Source organism: Podarcis liolepis, assembly GCF_965112155.1.
Source record: "Podarcis liolepis genome assembly, chromosome: 10".
Taxonomy (NCBI): Eukaryota; Metazoa; Chordata; class Lepidosauria; order Squamata; family Lacertidae; genus Podarcis; species Podarcis liolepis.
Window position 1 is genome coordinate 13,402,627 of NC_139562.1, and position 23,005 is coordinate 13,425,631.

At 44.9% G+C, this 23,005-nt stretch overlaps 1 protein-coding gene across 18 annotated transcripts in view; it reads right to left on the bottom strand.

The window, feature by feature from the left end:
* Positions 1–23,005, bottom strand: part of SOX5 (SRY-box transcription factor 5) — a 766,948-nt gene that overhangs the window by 204,659 nt on the left and 539,284 nt on the right. For all 18 annotated transcript variants that reach the window (XM_083461132.1, XM_083461137.1, XM_083461148.1 and 15 more), the window contains one exon: positions 7,686–7,772. In XM_083461132.1, coding sequence (XP_083317258.1) covers positions 7,686–7,772 — 87 coding nt within the window. The remainder of the gene's footprint in view (positions 1–7,685; positions 7,773–23,005) is intronic.

The following is a 23,005-nucleotide window of genomic DNA, read 5'->3' on the forward strand; positions in this document are numbered from 1 at the left end:
CAAACCTTATTAATTCATACTTTCTGAAACAAAATGTGAACCGAAGCACCGAAATCCTTTGAATTTCGCACTGCTGTAAATTTTGTGAATAGGTTTTCCATCTAAGCAATGTATAGAAAAACACATATACTATTGTAAAGTGTATATATAAATGCGTGTGCATGTGCACAGACACACAGTGGTACCGTGGTTCCCGAAGGGCTTAGCTGATGAACATTTTGGATCCTGAATGCCGCAAACCCAGAAGTAAGTGTTCCGGTTTGAAAACATTTTTTCAGAAGCCAAATATCCATTTTGGTTGTCGACATTGTTTCCAGGGCCAATCAGCCAATCAGACGCCGTGTGTTGGTTTTAAAATGTTTTGGAAGTTGAACGGACTTCCAAAACGGATTGAGTTCGAGAAGCAAGGTACCACTGTGCATGTGTATTCATGAAAACAGCATACAGAAGTGCATTATGCATATTAAGATAAATTGTACTAAAATGTTGATGCAATTTCATTAGGACTTTATTAAAAAAAAATAGCAGACTGTTGTGGAAATATGGAGAACTGAACTCAAAATGCTTTTTTTAAATGAGATATTGAAATTGACAGATCTTCCCACCACAATTAAGAACAGCTACGGTGTATGTGTTGAATTGGACTGGGGACAGCAGAATAAGGAGAAGAGGACAACTGTTCTGCCTGCAATATTTTCCTGATGAAGATTCTCCCTCCCAAGAGCTGCTATTTTTCCACCTGAGAGAGAAAAGACAGACATTTGCTTTGTGCCTCCTCCCCATTGCAACTTTAATGTGGGGTTTTGATCAAGATAATTATTCACTTGGGGGGGGGGACTGTTCCACCACCTCAGTCACTCTCCTCCCCCCCCCCCATGTGGGAAGTTCCCTTTCTTTGCTTCTAAGTTGTTGTTTGTAGAAAACACACACACAGGTGTGACTGGAGATGTTCAGCTACTGGGCTCATTGTAGAGCAGGGATGGCTAACCTATTTCCCTCCCTATGTTGTCAGATTCCAACTCCCATCAGACCCACCCGGAGCGGTCAGGAATGTTTGTGGCACCACCATCGAAAATGGGCTCAATCTTGAATATTGCAAAATAGAATATTAATGCATTTGGTGCTATGTTAATATAATTCCTAAATTCTGGTATGATTTCATCCTGTGGGTAGAACTGCCTGTGTTCTACAGAAATATAGAAAGTTGGCAGTTTTCCAACCTGGTGAAGGGGGACAAGCAACAGAGCAGTGTGATAGGTTTATATGCCCATTATTACTGACAACGTTCAAACTAAGACCAGCATCATTGATTTCAAGTGATTGGCGGGGGGCGGGGGGGGATGAAAGCAGTCCAGTGATGGCTAGATGAGCCTCAGATATGTAGACTGGAGAGCAAACTATACACACCAAGTAGGTTTTCACACCTAGCAGATCTGAAATATCAAGGCTTCACTAATAAATATGGAAAACATTGCCGAACATGAATTGTCACTGTGAAATTCATCACATATGATGTTTACAGTGATTTTTCCATTTGTCTCTTTCACACACAAATCCAGAATTGAAACAAGAAGTTCCTGATAGACTCTCTCTTTCGCTCTCACCGCTGTAAGCATCTCCTTCCTTTTGTAAACTATTAAAATTGCAAAGCTGTGCAGGGACAGCAATGATCACATTTTTGGATAAACATGCATAGGACTGAGCTATACGATGCCTAGTGTGGTGGCAACCAAATTGTGGGGAGAAAGAAAACAGCCTTCACCTACGATGCACGTCGATCTGTGTTTATGACTAATGTATAATTCAGTGATAAAGACAAAAAAATCCAGGCAGCACCATCCAAAATCGTTCTCAAGTAACTCTGCACAGGTGAAAAAACATTCTCACAACATGTTTTCCCCCCATTCCTGCCTTGGAAATTTCCCTTGAAGATGTCCTGGTGCCAGCTTGCCTACTGCATGCCAATAACCTCGAGAGCAGAAACAAATTCCGAATTTCTTTTCCAGGAATAATTGGCAGCATCCACACAACATGTTTTCACAGGAATCCCATCACAGGAATCATAACTGAAACATGAAAACACACCACACTCCTCCAAAGGATGAAATCTCAATATGGAGCGTAGTTATCAAACGGATTGACAGGAGGGATACTCCTGCCCTGGGATATATATTTTCAGGAACCAACCTATATTTTGTGATTGCATTTTTCTTCCTATTGCAAATATTTATACTGTATCTAATATTGTATTTTATATTGTTGTCACCTACCCTGGAACCATAACGTGAAAGGGCTGGTAATTAATGATGATGATGATGGTGATGATGTAATAATAATAATAATAATAATAATAATATGTCTGGCTCCAACCCATTATTTCCAATGCAGGTTTTCTTGGCACAGAGATTGGTCCACTTTCTGGGTTTCTCATGCTCTCTTGCCCCATTGGGATTCAGCACAGAATGCAATAGTTCAGGTGAGCAAGAAATCACAGCTATTATCATCTACAGGAATGACAATAGTGAGAAGACCTTGCTCTGGGGCCTCTCTGATCTTGCTCTTTCCATGACAGCATTGCAACCACTGAAGAAAATGTTCTCAAAGCACAGTCTAACCCCCCACTAAGCTTGTCTGGTGTCGCTTAACCTCCACTAACAAGATCTTGAGGTCAAGCAGTTTCTCCCCACAGTAATTCACAGGCCTTTTCTCACCTATCATAGGAATATTTGGAAGGTAGGGAAATAGCTTGGTGACATGGGGTTGTTTTCCAAAAATGTGGCTCTCCAAATACTTGAGTAGAGGTGACAACTAACGAAGAATCAAGTTAAGTGGATTCTAGAGGTGTGCATCAACACCGTGTGTGGTCCAAATTATGAAGGGAACGGGGATGATGCAAGTGAGGTTTTTCCTATCCCCAAATCAGATGGTGAAGTCAACAAGGCTTGCTGAATCAGGTCAGAGTCTCCCCAATGTCCTGAATCACTCTGTGGATACAGGCATCCCCAAAATCTGCATTTTGTTATTAAAATAAAGGACTGCAGTGTGTGTTTTTTAAGGCGAAACCAATTTGACTAAGGAAACACCCTGATCTCAAGTGAGGGAGGCTGGAAAGGTGGCGGAATATTTCATTTTGATGGACAGGTCTAGGTTTTAAACACATGCGAATTATTTTCCTAGGGCACCCCAATCACAGCAATTTGAAGAAACAATGTTTGATGTAACTCATTTGTTCCTTTTTATTCTAACCCCTTTCTGTTTTCCAGGAAACAGCGATTTTTAATTACTTGCTTTCCATTCCATTTCTTTACATAGAATCATAGAGTTGGAAGAGACCACAAGGGCCATCGAGTCCAACCCCCTGCCAAGCAGGAAACACCATCAGAGCACTCCTGACATATGGTTGTCAAGCCTCTGCTTAAATATTTCTTTACGTTTGTGTAAACTTCTCTTAAAGTCCCCTGTCCCCAGGTGATGTGACTGTGTGTTCATTTGTTGCCTTATTATTATTATTAATTTCCAGCTGGTTTTTCTCCTGGTCTTGTTCAAAGGTTCCTCCTCCTCTTTTTCTCTTTTGAGTGTTCCTGTGATTTCAATACGCTGAATTCTTTTCGGTCCTGTATTATTAATATTTGTAATATAGATTTCTCTCGTTCCCCACTCAAGGTCTAGTACGTTCCCTCCTCATTCAGCAAACCCTCCTTGCCGCTTAAAGGAAGACAAAAAGTTATGGCTATTTTTAGATTCTCCATTATAGTCAATGGAGAGAGGGGTGGGCAGAGCTTCGGATTTGACGTATATGATATGAATGCAACTAACAAATTGAACTGGAAACCACACAGAGTGGAACTGAAACCGACCGGGTTGATTCTTAATGCTACAGATACAAGATGAATCTTGTGGCCCAGTATACACCTCTAGTGGACTCCCCTCTTAAGTTCCCAAGGAGGAGGAGATGTCAATGAGACCCCTGTAGGCTAGCAGAGCCTTCTTTTTTCAGTCTCCTATTCTGCCCCCCCCCCGGCTCATTCTTCTAACTTATTTGGAAGTAGATGAGGAAGGAGTTTGGGGTGGGAGTCAGTGTGGGGTTTTTTTGGGGGGGGGTTGAGGGGTGAGTGGGTAAGGTATACACACCCATCCCTACAAAAGCCTTTAGAACTCCAGCACTGCACACATTCCAGGGCAAAGAAATCTCAATGCCCAAGGTGTCTGGTGGCTGTTTTTCCAAAACGGCAACTGCCAAGACAAATATATCAAAGAATTAATTAAAACTTTGGAGCTGGCGAGCTTGTAATAAATAACCTCGTATTCATGGAGAAAGAATGAAGAAAGACTTCTTTCCAATACACGTGTGACGGGCTGCACACACCGTTGTGTTGTTTCAAGAAATACAGCTGCAACGTGGCTCAGCTCAGGCTCATTTTCTCGTTCCTGTGCTCCTGGTGGTGGCATGAGCGCCCCATGCCAGGGACCTGAAGGGTCAGCCTGGCAACCTCCTTCCTTCTCCCTCAAAATGGAAGTAAAGACCAAAGCAATCTACCTACCTACCTACCTACCTACCTACCTACCTACCTGTTTTAGGAATTTATAAACTGCTTAATATAGAAAATCAAAGTGGCATGAAAGGATGAATTTGCCAATGATGTGCCAGAGTTGTTGTTGCTGCTGCTGCTGCAACCAGTGTAACTACCAAAGATTTGGGAGCTTCCTGGGCAAAGCACTTTCTGTTGTGCCCCCCTCATAGGAAGAGAGGAAGCTGCCTAACACCAAAACAAACTTTTTCAGCCAGAGGGCCACATTCCTTTATAGGCGACTTTCAAGGGGCCACATTACAGTGGTGGGTGGGGCCAGAGGCAAAAGTGGGAAGAGCAACACATGCCAATTTGGCCTTTGTCCCAGAGGCTAGTTCTACACATACATACACGCCCCTCACTATCCTACAACCAGGCAAGGTAGAAGCGTTATCAAGGACGTCTTCCAGCTAGCCAACTGCCCTCAAGGAAAGTGCTGTGCAGGGTCAGGATGAGAGGCCTGGGCTGGAGTGTGGGGGTTTGCAGCTGGGGAAATGAGTGTTGTTTGGGAAGTCCCGGAGGCCAGATAGAGGAACTTGGAGGGCTGCATTTGACCCCCCAAGGCCTGTGGCTTCCCCATCCTTTATGGTAACACAGCAACGTGATGTACATCAAAACAAATGCATGCTCGGGTCAGCAGCGTTCCTGACTTGAAGCAGACCTAACTCTGCAGGTATGACTGAACTCCTGCCTCTTCTATAATGGCCTCAGATAAAGATGTAAAATGATGGGCTGCTTCACAAATGCAAGTTCATGCTCCCTGGATGTAGCAGAGTTAAGTGACGGCTTGCCTGTGCAAATGATTAAATGATCAAATCCTACGAATAGAACAGTCACACCTCACCCAGGGTCAAACAATATTTTGCAACAGCAGCAGATGACAGGCAAGCATGAAATTATGTACGGTGTGCAGGTTTCTTTCAAAATACTAGAACCTGAGCACATCCAGTGAAAATGAACGTTGGAAGATTGAGGAGAAACTAAAGTACTTCACCATTACGGGATTTGCTCCTACAACAATGGCTTCCATCTTGAATGTTTCTGAACGAAGGCTGGACAAATTCAGGCAAGAGAACGCTGTCAACGGCTACTAATTGCTCTGTATAAATTGCTCCAAATATTGAGAGTCAGTATTACTCTGAATACTAATAGCTGGGAATCACAAATGGGGATAGTGGTTTTGTGCTCATGTCTTCCTCATGTGCTTCCTATGAACATCTGGCCGGCCACTGTGAGAACAGGATCCTGGGCTAGATGGGCCCTTGGCCTGATCCAGAAGTGCTCTTGTTATGAGAGTCAACTGGGGTCAGTTTGCATGCACTTCCTGCATATGGATGAAGTGCATAAATAACATTCTTCCACCTGTAACCTCTCCTACCACAGTGCGCACATAATGGTGACCTGCAAGAACTCCAGTTATTTATTTATTTGTGGCAGCAGGTTTATGGTGCCGAAGCATCAAATCCACTTTAACCAGATGCCAAACATCTGCCAGGCTAAGTTCAAGGTGCTAGCTTTTGGCGCATAAAGCCCTACATAGCTTGAGATGGGGATAACAGAAAGATCATCTTACACCTTATGTACCCCATTGATCACTGCACTCTGGCATGTGCAAGATACCACCTTTATTGGGACGTCCATTCCACACAATGTAGGAATTGGGTCTTCAAGCCAGCTACCCCTTTGGAATTCCTGCCTACTAAATATTAGGCAGGCATCTGTTAGTCTTTCTGGCACTAACTGAAGACCTTCCCCAGCCTGACCTGTATGTTTTTAAAGATCTTTTAAGTACCGTAGTTTTCGCCCTATAGGACGCACTTTTTCCCCTCCAAAAATGAAGGGGAAATGTGTGTGCGTCTTATGGGGCGAATGCAGGCTTTCGCTGAAGCCTGGAGAGCGAGAGGGGTCGGTGCGTACCGACCCCTCTCGCTCTCCAGGCTTCAGGAAGTTCTGTGCAACCCTCGGGAGACCAGCACCACTTCGCGCCCGCCTCCCGAGGACTGCGCAGAGCTGCCTGCTGTCCCGGGGCGAGCGCAGCTCTGCGCAGCCATCAGGAGCGGGGTGCGAAGTCGCGCCCGCCTCCCGATGGCTGCACAGAGCTGCCTGCTGTCCCGATGGCTGCGCAGAGCTGCCCGCTGTCCCGGGGCGAGCGCAGCTCTACGCAGCCATCCGGAGCTGGGCGCGAAGTCGCGCCCGCCTCCCGATGGCTGCGCAGAGCTGCCTGCATTCCAAAGCCTGGGGAGACTGGCGCGACTTACCGCTGGCCTCCCTAGGCTTGCGGATAGCAGGCTGTTCTCGGGGCTGGGATTGGGGGAAGCTCAGGCTTCCCCTGTGCCAGCCCCGCGCCTGGGCGGGAAATAATTTTTTTCCCTTTATTCCCCCCCCAAAAAAACTAGGTGCATCCTATGGGGCGGTGCGCCCTATGGGGCGAAAAATACGGTATTTGCTTTTTAATTGTTTTGCTGCTTGTCGCCTGCCACCCTGGGCATGATAGATACTCAATCAATCAATCAATCAATCACTGCACAATCTGCATCTGACACTATGTGACTGAAACCTACGTACCCACAAAAGACCAACAGCATGGAAATGGGCCCCATAGCTTTGCTCATGGGATTTTTCATCACAGTAGAAGATGCGGCACCGTCTTCCAGATGAGAGCATCCTAAAGGGTGCAATCCTGTGCTCACTACAGCTCCTATTATAACCACCAACTAGACACTTTTCCAAGCATGTTGCAAGTGGGTCATTTAAATGCAGCCTAGACCCTCTTGCATCTCACCATGCTCTTGAGAGGTCTTCTCAAGACTCCCCACTCTCCTCCTTCTACTGATAACAGCCTGCACTCCCAGACCCCACACAGGGACAAGATGCTGTGGACTGATGGAGAGATGCAGGCAGCCTCAGCTGCAAAAAGTAGGCCCTGCCAAGTTTTGGCATGCTCAGAAGAGCAGGATTGGCCCTGAAGACATTGCTCCAGCGAAAAAGTGCAGAAATGGAAAAGAGCAAATGATGGCATGCTTCGTTTGCGCTAATTGAACTCACATATATTGCAGTGCATTTCAATCTCCCCCCAGCCCACTTTGCATCCCTTCAGGTGATAGAAACGAGGTTTACCTTTTATTTCTCCAAAGTTCCCTGATCCCATGGCAAGAAGCTTGTCTTTCCAATCTTTTGATAGTAGCTTTTCAATACTGGGGGTTTCTGAATGAAGAGGAGAGAGAGAGGGGGAAAAATGTAAGTGAATCAACATGACTGACGGCACAATGGAACTCATTAAACTTCTATCTGCTAAAAATAAGAGCTACCCTATCCTGGACCCCAGTTCATAATGACTTCATCAACAAACTGATAAGAGGGGAGAGAATGAAAAAAAAGAATGTGTTTTGTCACCTGCTGTTTCAAAATCATTAGCTTTTTCCTCTTACTGAACAAAGCCATTGCATATGACAATGGGCACACAGAACCCTGGCGCTCATTGTTTTTCAATTTAGAGAACAAGTTTCTGCCTATAATGGATGCTTGTCAATTTAAGGGTGTCTGTATGCAGGAAATTTTATATCTGTGTGTGTGTGTGTGTGTGTGTGTGTGTTGATAAAATTCAGAGTGGGGGGGGAGAGGGAAAATAAATAAAAGGCAAAGAATTAGCGCCTAAATCTGCTACATGTAATTATATCCCTCGGTGTGTTTACAATTACATCCACTTTACAACGTGTTTAAACACAGTGTGGTGGTAAGCACGCTGTGGCAAGACACTCCCCGCCCCCAGTAACACACACACAAAAACACACAGCAAACAAATAATAACAATGGGGCAAAGTTCAGGATGGTAAACGCTTTGTGAGGATTGAAAAATCTGGGAAGAAGACTGAAAGGAGTCCTACGAGGTATAAGCACAGCAGAAGAGTTCTACTATATCAGATCAAAGGTCTACCTAGTCCTCCAGAATCCCCTCTCCCACAACAGCCAGCAACAGTGGACCTACGGTGTTTTGGGGGGAGCTTGTACCTTAAACTATCATGGCACAACCAGCAATGAGGGTCTAGGTAACCACTGTTATCTTCTTCAATGGGGTTGTTCCACGACAGATCACCACACCTTTACAACATCTATGCTACCAACTCTCAAACTCTGGGACTGTTGAAATATATACAACAACATATTGATCAAATTGAGTCATGTGACTCTAATTGGGTCTACCAGACCCAAAAAGGTTAAGCCACATGGGCCAAAGTCTATTCCAGGGTCCCTCTAGGACTAGGGGCCTTGGAGCTTAAGCTTCCCTAGTTCCATAGTAGATCTGCCCCTGGTGGCCAGTCAAATGCAAGGCTTGGAGGAAGCAGCCCTGTCCTGCTGTGGCTTCCCAGCGACTGGCATTCAGTGGCAGGTTCTTCCTTGGAACCTGGAGGTTTCCATGCAGCTGTCATAACTAATAGCCACTGGCAGATCTATCCTCCAAAACTTACCTAATCCTACTTAAAAGCCTTCTGAGCTACTGTTTAGGGAAGTTTTTAATGACTGGTGTTTTAATGTATTTTTAATCTCTGTTGGAAGCCACCCAGAGGGGCTGGGGAAACCCACCCAGATGAGCGGGGTACAAAATATTATTATTATTATTATTATTATTATCATTATCATCATCATCATTACTGTCAATCACTCTTTTCACAGAACTGTAGAGTTGGAAGAGACCCAAGAGTCATCTACCTGTAGTCCAACCCCCTGCAATGAAGGAATCTCAGTTGAAGCACCCATGACAAATGGCCATCTATATTTTTTGTATTATATTATTATTATTATTAATTATCATTATCTTTTAAAAATGATTCTTATAATGTTGCATTTTAAGTCATCGTAATCCCCTCTGGGACCCCAGGGTGAAGGGCAGACGATAACTTATTATTATGATAATGCATCTTGTGGCAGTGACTCCTGTTTAAAAAAAGAAGGTGTAGAAGAATTATAGAATCGTAGAGTTGGAAGGGACCCCGAGGGTCATCTAGTCCAACTCCCTGCAATGCCGGAACATGCAGGTGTCCCATCTGAGGATTGAACCCTCAACCCTGACGTTATCAACACCATGCTCTAGCCCAGTGTTTCCCAACCTTTTTTGGGCAAAGGCACACTTGTTTGATGAAAAAAATCTCGAGGCACACCACCATTACAGCCCCGTGACGTCAGCGCGCAGCGTCACGCCGGGAGGGACGCACGAAAGTGTAAGTTTCAATTTTTTTCCCTCCCCCTTGCCGGGGAACCTCCAAGCTTTGGGGTGGGGGGGAGGAGGCAGCAAAGCGAGGGACTGAGGGACTCCTCCAACGACAAGGGTTGGGGAAGAAGAGAAAGGGCTATTCCGCTCCAGTCACGGGAGGGGAATATGTACTGGCCCAACTGGTGTGCGGTCTTCGGAAAGCGGGGTGTGGGAAGGAAGCCTAGGCTCGGGGTCCACCGACCTCGGCGGAGAAAGGCAACAACCGGAGCCGATGACGAGCCGGCGTGTGCGTGCAGCGGCTGGCCTCGAGCTCGGGAAGCTGCGCGCAGTGATGTTGACGCGGGGCGCGCGAGAGCTTGGGGCGGGGTGGGAGAGAGAGAGAAAGAGCTGGCAGCACCAGGCGCTGTTACTTATTGCGCTGCGGACGCTGCCAGCAACTGCGGTGGTTGTGCGGCGGCCGCCACCGCAGAACGTCCTCGTCAGTCAGCTGAGCTGCCTGGCGGCGTAGGGAGCCGAGGGGCGGGGCTTCCTTTCTGAAGGAGCTGAGGGTGGGGGTCCTCCGGCGCTTTCGGTGAAACGGCGCCGGCCCAGAGCGCTTCTAGGAGGCTGCCTTGGTGCGCGACGTAAAGCCCTCTTTCCCTCCCTCCAGCTCCGTGTCACATGTGGAAAAGGGGGCTGGATCCAGTGACGCAACTCGGAAAACTGTTAGGGAAGCCAGAGCAGGAAAGTGAGTGGGAGGCGGCGGCGCCGCTTTAACCCACGTTTCCTTTTTGAAAGAGAAACTTAAGTCAGTGTTTCCCAACCTTTTTTGGACTCGCCCGCCTCTCTCCAGGCAACATCTCGCGGCTCACTAGTGTGCCGCGGAACACCGGTTGGGAAACACTGCTCTAGCCAGTATAACTATACGTAGAAGAGCCCCACTGGATCAAACCAAGGGTCTCTCTACTTCTCACAGGGGCCAACGAGATGCTTTAAGGATACCCAGAAGCAGTACAAGAAAACCAATTTATTTGTTAATTTCATATCTACGTATATCACTTGCTTTAAATATATACTTTCAGAATTTTCAGACAAGAGTGGATATCTATCTGTGCGTGTATGTGTGTGGGGGGGTTTAATATTTATAACTCTTGCTTTCTGCCTTTGCTTTTTTTGTGCAGATTTTTAATGCATAAGTAAATACAAATGCTAATACAACCCAGAGGATGTTAAACTCTGTTCCAAACAATGTAATTGTATATTCTTGTCAGCATTTAGAAGGGTGCACAATTACAATAGCTTTCAATCCCGCGATTAGCGCTGCATTCAGTTCGAAAATGGAGCGTACTAAAAGATAAGTGCTCCAGTATGTTCCATCTAAATAACAATAGCCACCCTTACTATCTCGATCTAAGACATATAACTGCTATTCTCCCACATTTGTGCTTATGTGTATTTTGGTGCCGCCATTTGTTTACCCCCTACTAGGAACGGAAAGAGAGTACATGTTAACTTTTCAAAGGGACCGTCTGGCCTAGAGACCATGCAATTATTAGCAACTGGTTAATTTCCCCCACTGAAATAAAAAGGCATTACAAGGATCCTTCATTATCTTGGCTGGCTAATTTTGCTGAAGTTTTTCTGCCTGCTCCCTCCCATGCCAGCAACATACTCTCAGGAGCCAGTGACACAACTCAAATCTCAGGGAAGGACTGATGTGGGCAACGTGTGGACATTTGCACACTGCCCTGCCCATATTAGTCCTAACACAGAGAGCCCCCAAGCTGGTAACATAGAAGTGCAAGCATGTGAATCTGTCCCATCCTGGGTCTGACTGCTGGCTCATCCAGCCCATGAGTTGTCTGCTCTGACAGATAGCAGTAGTCAGCCCCAGGGTTTGAGGCCCCTCACCCCTAGCCTATGGGTTTTCCATTCATGCTGCCTACGCAGTAGGGTGGGAGATAGGGAACCTATATCCCTACAGTTGGTGTTGGGTTACAACTCCATCCACCAAGGCCAATGATGACAGGATGATGGTGAGTTATAGTCCAACAACATCTGAAGGTCCTCAAGTTCCTCATCCCTGCACTAGATTATGGGTCTGGTCAGGTTTTCATTTGGTTGTTTTGCTCCAAGAGGCTACATCCGTCACACAGCTCAGTAGTAGAGATGAATATATGGTTTGAAGGCACTTAACACAGACAGCTTCTGCTTCAGCTTTCTAGACACTAGAAGTGGAGACCCGTTTATTGCGGTGCACTGAATTATTTACTATAGATGGGGAAGACCCAGATTTAAATGCCCAGCATGAAACTGACTGGGTAGCCTTGGTCAGCCAAACCACACCTGGGACTGTTGTCATAATTACATCCTTGTCTTAAATGCCATAAGTGGTCAGTGAAGCAGGGGAACTTATCTGACCTCCTGTCAGTGGTATTTATGTGGTTTACTGGAAGGGAGAGCAGAGAAGCAGAAGGTTGTCACAGTACAAACTTGCCGGTGGGAGCACCAGGTGGGAGGTCAGATAAGCGCCACCACCCTGTCCCATCCACTGCTACTGCTAAATGGTTACCTGGGCTGTGAGGGGAGAGACTCCATCAGGCAAGGCATCCTTCCACCGGTCTTGCTCTACCCTCTGCTTCTCAATGTGTATTGTATTGTTTTATGTACTGTGGCTTGCCGTTTTATTGATTATAGTTTAGATATTGTTGTAACTGTTGAGTGGATTTCTGTTTAACTTTTATATGTTGATATTATTTTATACTATTCTAATGATTGTTGAATGTTACTTTTTTGATGTAGGCTTTAAAGTTATGTTTTATTATCACATTTTTGTATTGCATTAGATTGTTATAAGATGTACATTTTGTGTTTCTTCAGCTTGTAAACCGCCTTGAGTATTGTAAGATAGAAAGGCGGTATACAAATTAAAAATGATGATGATGATGATGATGATGATGGGCATAAGTGGTTATAATAGGGCTCGCTTTGGAGCTTGGCTTTTGGGCACAGCAGTCCAAATTATAGGAAGGCAGTGTTACGGTGGGATGAATTATACCTAACTTACTCCTATTCCAAACTCCATTCAGGAGTCCTGGCCCCCTTCTGGTCTCCCAGAACACTCCTTTTTTGGGACTTACTCCAACCTTGACTCAGCCAGCTGAGCCCTGGCTGAAGACCTACACGGGTGTAATCTCTGGCTGAGCAGAGGTGAGGGACCTCGGCCAACTGAGCAGGAGAAAGACCTACCCCAAACTACACTCATCCTGGTGGATCTTGGGTTTGGATCGCTCCCTAAATGTCTGCTTAGCAGCAGACATACTGTAAGTGTTATACATGAAATGTGTAACATTTTGTACCTTGAAAATTACTACAGAAATTATTAATAGTCACATAAGAGCACTTTGCTTTAAGTAGGCTTGGGTCCGCCTGTTAAGTTATTTACCCCGAGTTAAGAAATCACCAGTCAACAGCAACTTGTAAATGCTAAGTCGACTGCATTTTAAAAGACGCAGTTTAAATGAAGATGGCTGTAGCTCAGAAATAGAGCACAAATGCTTTGAATGGAGAAAGTCCCAGATATGCTCCCTGGTGTGTCTAGGTGGGACTAGGGAAGACCACTGAAAATCACTGCCAGCCATTGTAGTGGTCTGATTCAGAATAAGGCAGTTTTCTAGGTTCTTGTTATGTCATTAGTGTGCAGGACACTGTACAGAACAAGCTGGAACCTCTACGTATTTCTTATTAAAATGCTGTCCCCTGAAAGGTGGTACCTAAACTATGCAATAAAAATGAACAAATGCCTACTTTCCCCCTAAAAACAAAGACCTACACAGCTAACAATATGCTTAAAATAAACAACAAGCATTAAATAAATCACAGGATGGGGCGAACGAAAAGCACCGTAAGCCAGCAGAATTCAAAACTTTGGCAAAAGGCACTTTCAAATATTACACTTCCCCACCAAAACAATGGAAGGCCAGGGATGAGGAAGCCAGGTGGGCTTTCTTTGGAAAGGTATTCCACAACTGTGCTGCCATGCCTGAGTAAGATGTAGCCTGTGTTTGCCAACCTTCCATATCTAAGGCAGTGGTGATTTGGAGAAGGGCCTCTGATGCTGATCCAAGCATTCAGAAAGTCTATATAAGATTGATTATTCCCCCTGTGCCTCACTAACAAATAGACTGTATTTTGCTAGTGAATACTTCATCAAGAGTTAGAAAGAAAACCCAACAATCCTGAATAGGTTATCTAAAACATTGCTATTTTCTTTTCTTTTTTCCCCTTCTGCGGTTCCTTAAAAAAACCAAAACCTTGAGTAGTAAGTAAACAGGCCAGAATACCATGGTATTTGCAGTAGAAGACTGTCAGTCATTAAAAGCTAACAAACCTTTGCAAAGCAGGAATGCAGCAATAGAAATCCATTGTGAACTAACAATAGACCACAGAACCTCCAGGCACCAAAAGCAGACCATTTTACTTCTAAGTCTATTGTCAGCAAAGTCGTGACAAAGCTTTCCCCCTGCAGCTAGACAAAATATTCACCCTAGTGTGCTCATAAAGAAACTGAAGACTTCTGTGTAACTTGCAGAGTTAAAGCAACAGTAGCCCAGTTTGGGATGTCAATAGAAGCCGTTCACCTGCTGCCACCATACAGATATGTTGGTTACAGATTCGTATTTGCTTTAAAATAAGAAGTGCCCTCAAAACAAGCGCTTCATTCAAGCTAATGTTGGAATAGGCATAGGAAAAATAATTCGAAACCAGGTTTCAACGTTCTCGGAATGTCCTAGACATTATTCATTCGTTAGGTTAGTATTTGTTTGTGCTTATTTTGACATAATTCATATACCACCCAGTCAACAACAAAACTAACCTCAAAGCAGTTTGTGGAAGACAATGTAAAATACTCACTAAGAATAGTGACAGAAAGACACATTGAAAAACAAATTCACATAGAATGTATCAAAATATAAATGAAATCCGTGGTTTTAAAATAAATACGCATAATAAAATTTCATGTTAAAATTGCAGGCCTCAGCAAAAAAGTTTTTAGCAGGTGTTGAAAATGGTACAGCAAGGGGTTTTGCCTAACATCAATGGGCATGGAGTTCCAGGGAGTACGTGCTCCCACAGTGAAGGATTGATTAATCACAAATGCCCTTCTTCCAGGGCACAGTAATGCCCCAGCCCCTCCCCACTTTACCCCTGACTGTCATTTCTGCTTTTCTTTGCCATTCAACTCCTGCTTTGCTGTTTTCTCCTTTCTACACCTGACAAGGAAGATCTCATTTCATGCACCTGACAAAGCAAGCTTGAGTCGCAGATTGTTATGCCATCCTAAACTGCTTGGTCTTTAAGGGGCCACAAGACTCATTCTGCTGTTTTTCCTGTGAAGTATGTTAGGCAGCGAGAGAAAGACCAACCCGGTGACTCCAAAACTTATTTTCCCACAGATCCTTGGCAGATCACTTAACGTTGTTGTTATTTTGGTCCATTGCAGATTGTGATGTGCTGTGCTAGACGCCGCATGACTTTCAATTGCATTTTTATTTCTCATAATATTGCATTTCATTATATTGCAATTTCAATCCCACAGGATTCAATTTGCAAATTTTCTTCAAAGGGAGCATCTGCGGAGCATCTGAACAAAGATTGGGGGCTGTTGGGCCACAAAGATTGGGTTAGCCAAAGGTTGCCCAGAGAGCTTCATGGTGCACCTGGGTCTCCTGCTCCAACCACTAGGCAATATTGCCTCTTTTCAGCCCTCTCTAGTGAAGACCCCCCATTTCTTGGAAGGAAAAGGAAGGCTTGGGAGGTGAGGAACATACAGAGAAAGAGAAGTTATACCTTCTTTAGCATCCAATGTGAACTCTCCAATTGCTCTTGTATCAGGACGTATATTATTTTGACTAATGGGGGGCCTATTCCTCCTTGGCGTCGTCCCCCCACTGCTTCCACTCATCATTTTCCCCCTTTCTCTCTCCCTCCCTCTCCTTGACAGCTGTCTCCTCATCATCCCAACAGGTGCTATTAGGCCCCGAACAAAGGCTAAGGCTTTTAAGCCACTGGCTGTTGACAAGTGAAAAGGAAACAACAAATGGCCCAGCACTGCTACTCTCCCCGGGTCACTCAGCCAACGGTAATCGCTATTATTTTTATTTATTAGTTCTGCGGCACTGTCCTCTAACCTGCCTTCGCCTGCCCACCTCCCCTCCCTTCATTCCATGACAGCCAGGAGCATTTTAACTTTTAATAAAAAGGGGGGGGGAGCTGCGAGCGGCTCCTGAGCAAGCTCTTTCGTTAAAGTGCCTGGCTAATGAATGTTGTCCATTTAGATCTGGATAATTTATGATGTCAGCAAAGTGTGGGTGGGGAGGGGAGTTGGAATCAGAGCCCAGGCATTAGCTGGCGAGCTGAGCTGAGAGAACAAAAGGGAGGAGGAGGAAGAAGAAGAGGAGAGAGAGAGAGAGAGAGGCAATCTGAAAGATAATTCAAGAATTCATCATGAATATAGCCTATCCGCCACTGTTAAACTTCCTACCTATCCACATCAGTATGCTAGTCAAGGAATGCCTACGCACCTCACAGAAAGAAAGACACCTCCCGTCATAGAACTGTAGAGCTGGAAGGGACCACGAGGGTCATCTAGTCCAACCCCCTGCAATGCAGGAATCTTTTGGCCCTGAGATTAAGAGTCTCATGCTATTCCAACAGTACTTCTGAGGTCTATGGCAAGGGTTGGGGACCTTCATCTTTGGGGGCCAAATGTGCCCCCCTCTCTATCAGGCGCTCAGGACTATTCTCAAACCACACCGGCCCTTCACCACACCTTCCTTGAAATGTTTTTGCCTGGCTGGATTATGTCCTTGAATTCTGATCGCACCTGGATGGAAGACAGAGAGGGGTTATGTGAGTGCATGTAGAAACTATCCTACTGTAAAGTAAAGGTAAAGGGACCCCTGACCATTAGGTCCAGTCGTGACCGACTCTGGGGTTGCGGCACTCATCTCGCTTTATTGGCCGAGGGAGCCAGCGCACAGCTTCTGGGTCATCTGGCCAGCATGACTAAGCCGCTTCTAGCAAACCAGAGCAGTGCACGGAAACGCCATTTACCTTCCTGCTGGAGCGGTACCTATTTATCTACTTGCACTTCTTTGACGTGCTTTCGAACTGCTAGGTTGGCAGGAGCAGGGACCGAGCAACGGGAGCTCACCCCGTCGCGGGGATTCGAACTGCCGACCTTCTGATCAGCAAGTCCTAGGCTCTGTGGTTTAACCCACAGCACCAGCCTACTGTACAGAGGTTCAATTTGCACCCATTGTTCCTTCTACTCTTGCCTGTGTCCCTGCACCCCTTTGGGCCTAAAATGTTTCCCCACTTCTGGGCTATGAGCAATGTTGCAATCTAGGGTACATACTTAATTCCAGGATAGTTCACATGGTGCAGCCTCCAATTCCCATTATCCCTAACCATTGGGTATGCTGGCTGGGATTATACTGACTAGTGGGGGCAAAGCAGGGTCTGCACCCTTACCTGGATACTGCAGATATTGGAACTGGGACCTTCTGTATGTAAAGAATGTGCTTTGCCACATAGCCATGGTTTCTCCTCTTAAAGGAGGCCAGCCTATTAGGTGCAAATATTCCGTACTTGCTTTTCTTGGGATACACAGATCCATAAAATGGTAGAATTTGACCCCGCAGAACTCAGCAATTAAGAGATGGCTACTCCATTGTGTATTGCTGTGTTTGTTGGCAATCAAATGTAACACAATTATTGAAATGGTGTGGGGGTTGTTGTTTTTTTAGTGGATCACTTAATAAAATTGATTTTTTTAAAAAAACCACAGAGGGTTTTTGTGTTGTTGTTGTTGTTTTTTAAAAAAGCTTAGAACAGAAGGTTAAAATCACAATCAAGGAACACATATCAGAATGAAATGCTTTCTAGCCTTCTTGAAAATATGACAGAATGTTTTGCTACTGGAAGTGAGAATTAAACCACACACGCCTGATGCTAAAACAACTCCACATCCTGATCTCCTCTTGCATAACATATGTGAAAACAAAATCGCAATCTTTATTGTGCCAGATGCCGGAAGAGATGAACAATTAAAAAAAACACCCAACAACATCCGCCATAAATCATATCTAGTGAAGAGCAAGGTAGTTTCACAGTAAATCAGGATGTGGGTTTTGTTTTGTGGGTTGTTGGTTTTTTCTACAGAAAAATTAGATGGTATTTGCATGAAATCGTAATGTCAAATTAAGTAGAAATTATTAAAGCAAATGTCAGCTTTGAATTTGCTTCAGCAGGGAGGGGGGGAAAAAACCTTGCAAGATTCGCTCTGAGCTTCTCCACCAAAGTACAGTCCTCCATCTGCTTTGGCAACTTGTTCCATTTGTTTGCACTTGTCACCATCCATGGATTATTAGAATGCATTATTTTGTTTTCTGGCCTGTGTTATTTCCGGTGCAGATAAGGAGTGAAAAAGCAGTGGCTTGCTCTGTTGGGAAGAGCACCAGGAGTTCAAAAGGGAAAACAGAGGCAGAACGTTTCCAACAGGTTGCAACATATGCACACAACACCGAGGATCAGGAGACTCAGGCGCAGGCTCTCTGTCCTATCCTTGAAACTTGTCCCAGGCCACAAACACTGCTCTGCATTGCTTCACAGCCTCCTTACGTGTTTCTGCCAGGCTGGAATGTGCCCTAGAACTCTGGCAATGACTTTTGCCTGCCTGGGTAGAGGACAGAGAGGGCTATGTGTAGAAACTAGCCTATTGTACAAAGCTGAAATTAATATTTGTTGCTCCGGCCACTTTCGCCTCTGGACCCACCTGCCACTAGAACATGACCCCTGAACATTGTCCAGAAGGCAATGCAACCCTTGGAATGTCTGCCGTACGTTAACAGGGGGTTTTCTGTTACAAGGAGAGGAATTCTGCCACTAGAGTGAGATAGAAGATTAAGCAGAAGAAGGGGGGACGTTATGATTGATTTGTTTGCTGCATTTTAATGAAAAGGTTTGCAACAAGCAAGCACACAGGCAACCTCCCATTTCTAGCTCTTTTAGGCTTCTATTCCTCTGAAGTTTCCTCTTAAAACAAAGCCTCAAATTAGTTTTTAATTTCACCTGATGAGAAATTTCACAGGCAATTTTTCACACTCATATGACTGAAAATGCCACCCCCAGAAATTGGGAGGTATTTTGGCTAGATGGAACACTTTAAACTTGCATTCTATTTTTTTTTTTTAAAAAAACTTTAGGTAAATTTAAGAGGTGATTGGGTTTCGCAATGACATAACGGCTACCCCAGAGTGCCTGCTGAGTTTTTCATCTTTATTCCCGCATCAAGAATCACAGAGCCCAGGTAACTAGTTCTGCCATTCATAGCACAACATCTGTACAATGATTAGAGTTTGGAAAGAACACTAGTTTGGTCTGCATTTTAGCTCAATACCACCTAATTCACACTTTCCCATTTGACCCAGGAACTGAAACACAGCTATTATTTGAATTTTGCAACGCAGTCCTCCAACCAAACAGTAAGTACAGATATGCATATATTGGTGAAAACTGTGCATTAAAAAGTAAATATTAGTGATTTTTTAATGCATTCCAACAGAGAAATCGCTTGCAAAAAAGGCAAAATTGCATACAAAAATGTGTACTTTGGGAGGAATGCACACTAGAACGCAAACAGATTTTCATTACAGAAAAATATTCACGCCAGCTGATGAAGAAATGTGGTGAGCTGAGCTATATATTGGGAAGGAGGAAGAGAAACTAAAATTGACAGATATACTGGCTTCAGTTATATGGGCTCTGCTGCTGCAGGATTTGTTTCAGCGGCTCCAGCCTCCCTGCCTTAGGTTCAGAGTCCTCTTGATCACCAGCATCAGACTCAGTAGCATGGAACCCAATCTGGCTCCCAAACCAGGTGTGCACGGCAGCCTCTGACTTGGTGTCTTGGTCACTGCTAGACTCTAGGGCAAACTCTGCCCTCCAGATGTTTTGGGACTACAATTCCCATCGTCCTGGACCACTGGTCCTGTTAGCTAGGGATGATGGGAGTTGTAGTCCCAAAACATCTGGAGGGCTGAGTTTGGGGATGCCTGCTCATGACACCCAACATCATGACTAATCATGAACAGACTGCTGAATTGAAACACTTGAACTACATGTCCTGAGATCCCGCATTCCCTGGGCAACTGAACTACACCAGGTCTACCTGTCCACGTGCCTATACAGTGGTGCCTCGCAAGACGAAAAGAATCCGTTCTGTGATTCTCTTCGTCTAGCGGTTTTTTCGTCTTGCGAAGCAAGCCCATTGACGGATTAGCGGATTAGCGCTATTAGCGCTATTAGCGGCTTATCCGCTGATCGGATCAGCTGATAAGCGGCTTAGCGGCTTAGAAAAAGAGGGGGGAAAGGGGAAAAAAACCAGCAGGAACTCGCAAGACATTGTCGTCTTGCGAAGCAAGCCCATAGGAAATTCGTTTTGCGAAGCACCTCCAAAACGGAAAACTCTTTCGTCTAGCGAGTTTTCCGTCTTGCGAGGCATTCGTCTTGCAGGGCACCACTGTATATCTCTGCACACAACCCATTGAGAGGTAATAAGTCTGAACGGGCCAATATGTTTGTTACTTGAAAACTTTGTGAGGAATGCTTAGATCAGGGGTCAGCAAACTTTTTCAGCAGTCCACTGTCCCTCAGACCTTGTGGGGGGCCGGACTATACTTTGAAAAATAAAGAAATAATGAATTCTTATGCCCCACAAATAACCCAGAGATGTGTTTTAAATAAAAAGACACATTCTACTCATGTAAAAACACCAGGCAGGCCCCACAAACAACCCAGAGATGCATTTTAAATAAAAGGACACATTCTAAAACAAGCTGATTCCCGGACCGTCCACAGGCCGGAATGATTGGGCGATTGGGCCGGATCCAGCCCCCGGCCTTAGTTTGCCTACCCACGGCTTAGATAATACTTTAGTTCTAAGAAGGCTGCAAAGGCATATGAGAAAGCAGCCCTTTGCAGGGGACTTGGGTTTGAGTTATGGGAGAGGATGTGGTATCTGAAGGTATTATTTCGTGGTGTTATCCTAACAATTACGTTTCAAAAAGCTTAACGTTTGCATAGATAAACATCAATAGCTGCAACACAGTAGCATGTGCTTCTACCTCTCATAAACTGCAGCTGCTACAACAATAACCTTTCAATTCCTGGACTGCGCTAGCAAGGAACACTCGTTTAAATTGTTTTTTCTTGCAGTCCAAGCATCTTAGCAAAGAAGTCACATTGACTGGCATTTCACATATACACAAGTGAGCAGTTTTCAGCCTTTTGGAATAACAACAGCCAAGCAGAAACTAGATGCTATTTAACAACAACAGAATTATAGAATTGGTAGGGAGCAGAAGGGTAATCTAGTCCAACCCCCTGCAATACAAGAATATCCTTTACAAGAATATTTGAATTAAGTTACTACATTTTTATGTATCCATTGAATTAAAACAACAACCAGCTGCCCAAGCATTAAATTCATGAAGCATATACACAAGGTATACCTTAAAGGTAAAGGTAAAGGGACCCCTGACCATTAGGTCCAGTCGCGGACAACTCTGGGGTTGCGGCGCTCATCTCGCTTTACTGGCTGAGGGAGCTGGCATACAGCTTCCGGGTCATGTGGCCAGCATGACTAAGCTGCTTCTGGTGAACCAGAGCAGCGCACGGAAACACTGTTTACCTATTTATCTACTTGCACTTTGTGCTTTCAAACTGCTAGGTTGGCAGGAGCAGGGAGCAAACAATGGGAGCTCACTCCGTCGTGGGGATTCGAACCACCGACCTTCTGATCAGCAAGCCCAAGAGGCTCAGTGGTTTAACCCACAGCACCACCCGCGTCCCTTACCCCCCCCCATTTTTAACCACAAATAAGAACAAGTGGAAATTGAGAGGCAATAGAAATGTACTCAGTCAGACCTTGGTGTTTCATGGAATAATCTGCACGACAAAGTTGGGGTACAGATAATCTCTGGGTATGAGGAAGCCACACAGTGCTGCAAGCTACCTCCAAAAGGCAAAGTCTCAAAGCTTGACCCAACCAGCAGGGGGAGGGCCAAGGAAATCCTTATTTTTTTTAAAAAAAACAAGTACAGAAAAGTCATTAGGTCCTAAGGCCTTCATAAAGAGCCAGATTGCAGCCTGGTTCCTAAAGGACCAGAAAGTTGGGAGCTGGGAGTGTATCTGATGCCACAGCCAAGGAGGCCCTGCTCCTAATGGATGCTCACCAAACCTTTGAGCAGGAACACAAGGAGCAAGGCCACAGATATTGAGTGGAGTGCACACATGGTCATTAGGGTACACTATAAACAGAGATGGATTTAAGGGAGCGTGACTGATTTGGTCACATTGGGCATGGAGTCTTGGGGATGCCACAACTATGCTTTAGAATGGATTGCAAGAGGCAGAGGGCACCGAATTTTACTATTGCACAGAGCACCACTGAAATTTGAGATCTCAAGGTCCACCACAGCTGTAAGGCAGCAAAGGATTTGGTGATAGAAGGCAGTCAAGTCTCTTGCACTGACCATCCAAGTTTTTCCAAAATCACCAAGATGTCAGAGCTGGCTCTGGGTGTCATTGCTTGCAGCGGCCAAAGGCCACTGCAAGTTCCTTCACAGGACCTTCCACCATAAGTAACAAATGCCACTAAAACACAACACCATTTCATCTGACACCCTCCAGCTCCACGAACAGCAGCATCTGCCAAAAGGTTCAATCCAGTGGTATGCTATGTTTTTATCTTTTCATATATCTATCCAACTTCCTTGCTTCTAAGGAATTTGAGTGGAGCAAGTCCAGTCTACATCCTCAGCATTCGACTGGTACATTACGTTGTATGTGCAGATGCGGAGAACATTGCAAGCCCATGGAACGGAGGGAGGAGGTCAACACCAAAGCTGACCACTTACCAGAGGTCTCTGGCTGAACAAAGCAAACTTGTTTGGAAGAACAACCTTGCCCTTTGATTTCCTGGCAACTGGTCAGAAATTGAAAGAAACAACTGGGCAGAGCCTTGTACAAATGGATAGATGTATCAATTTCAAGTTCTCATTATTTCAACTTTAAGTTTAGTGGGGAACCTAAATTTGCTTGTGTGTGTGTGTGTTTCTAAAGTAAGAATTCACTAGGGAAATTTGTCAGCGTTTTAGTGTTCATTTCTCCTACGATATACCTT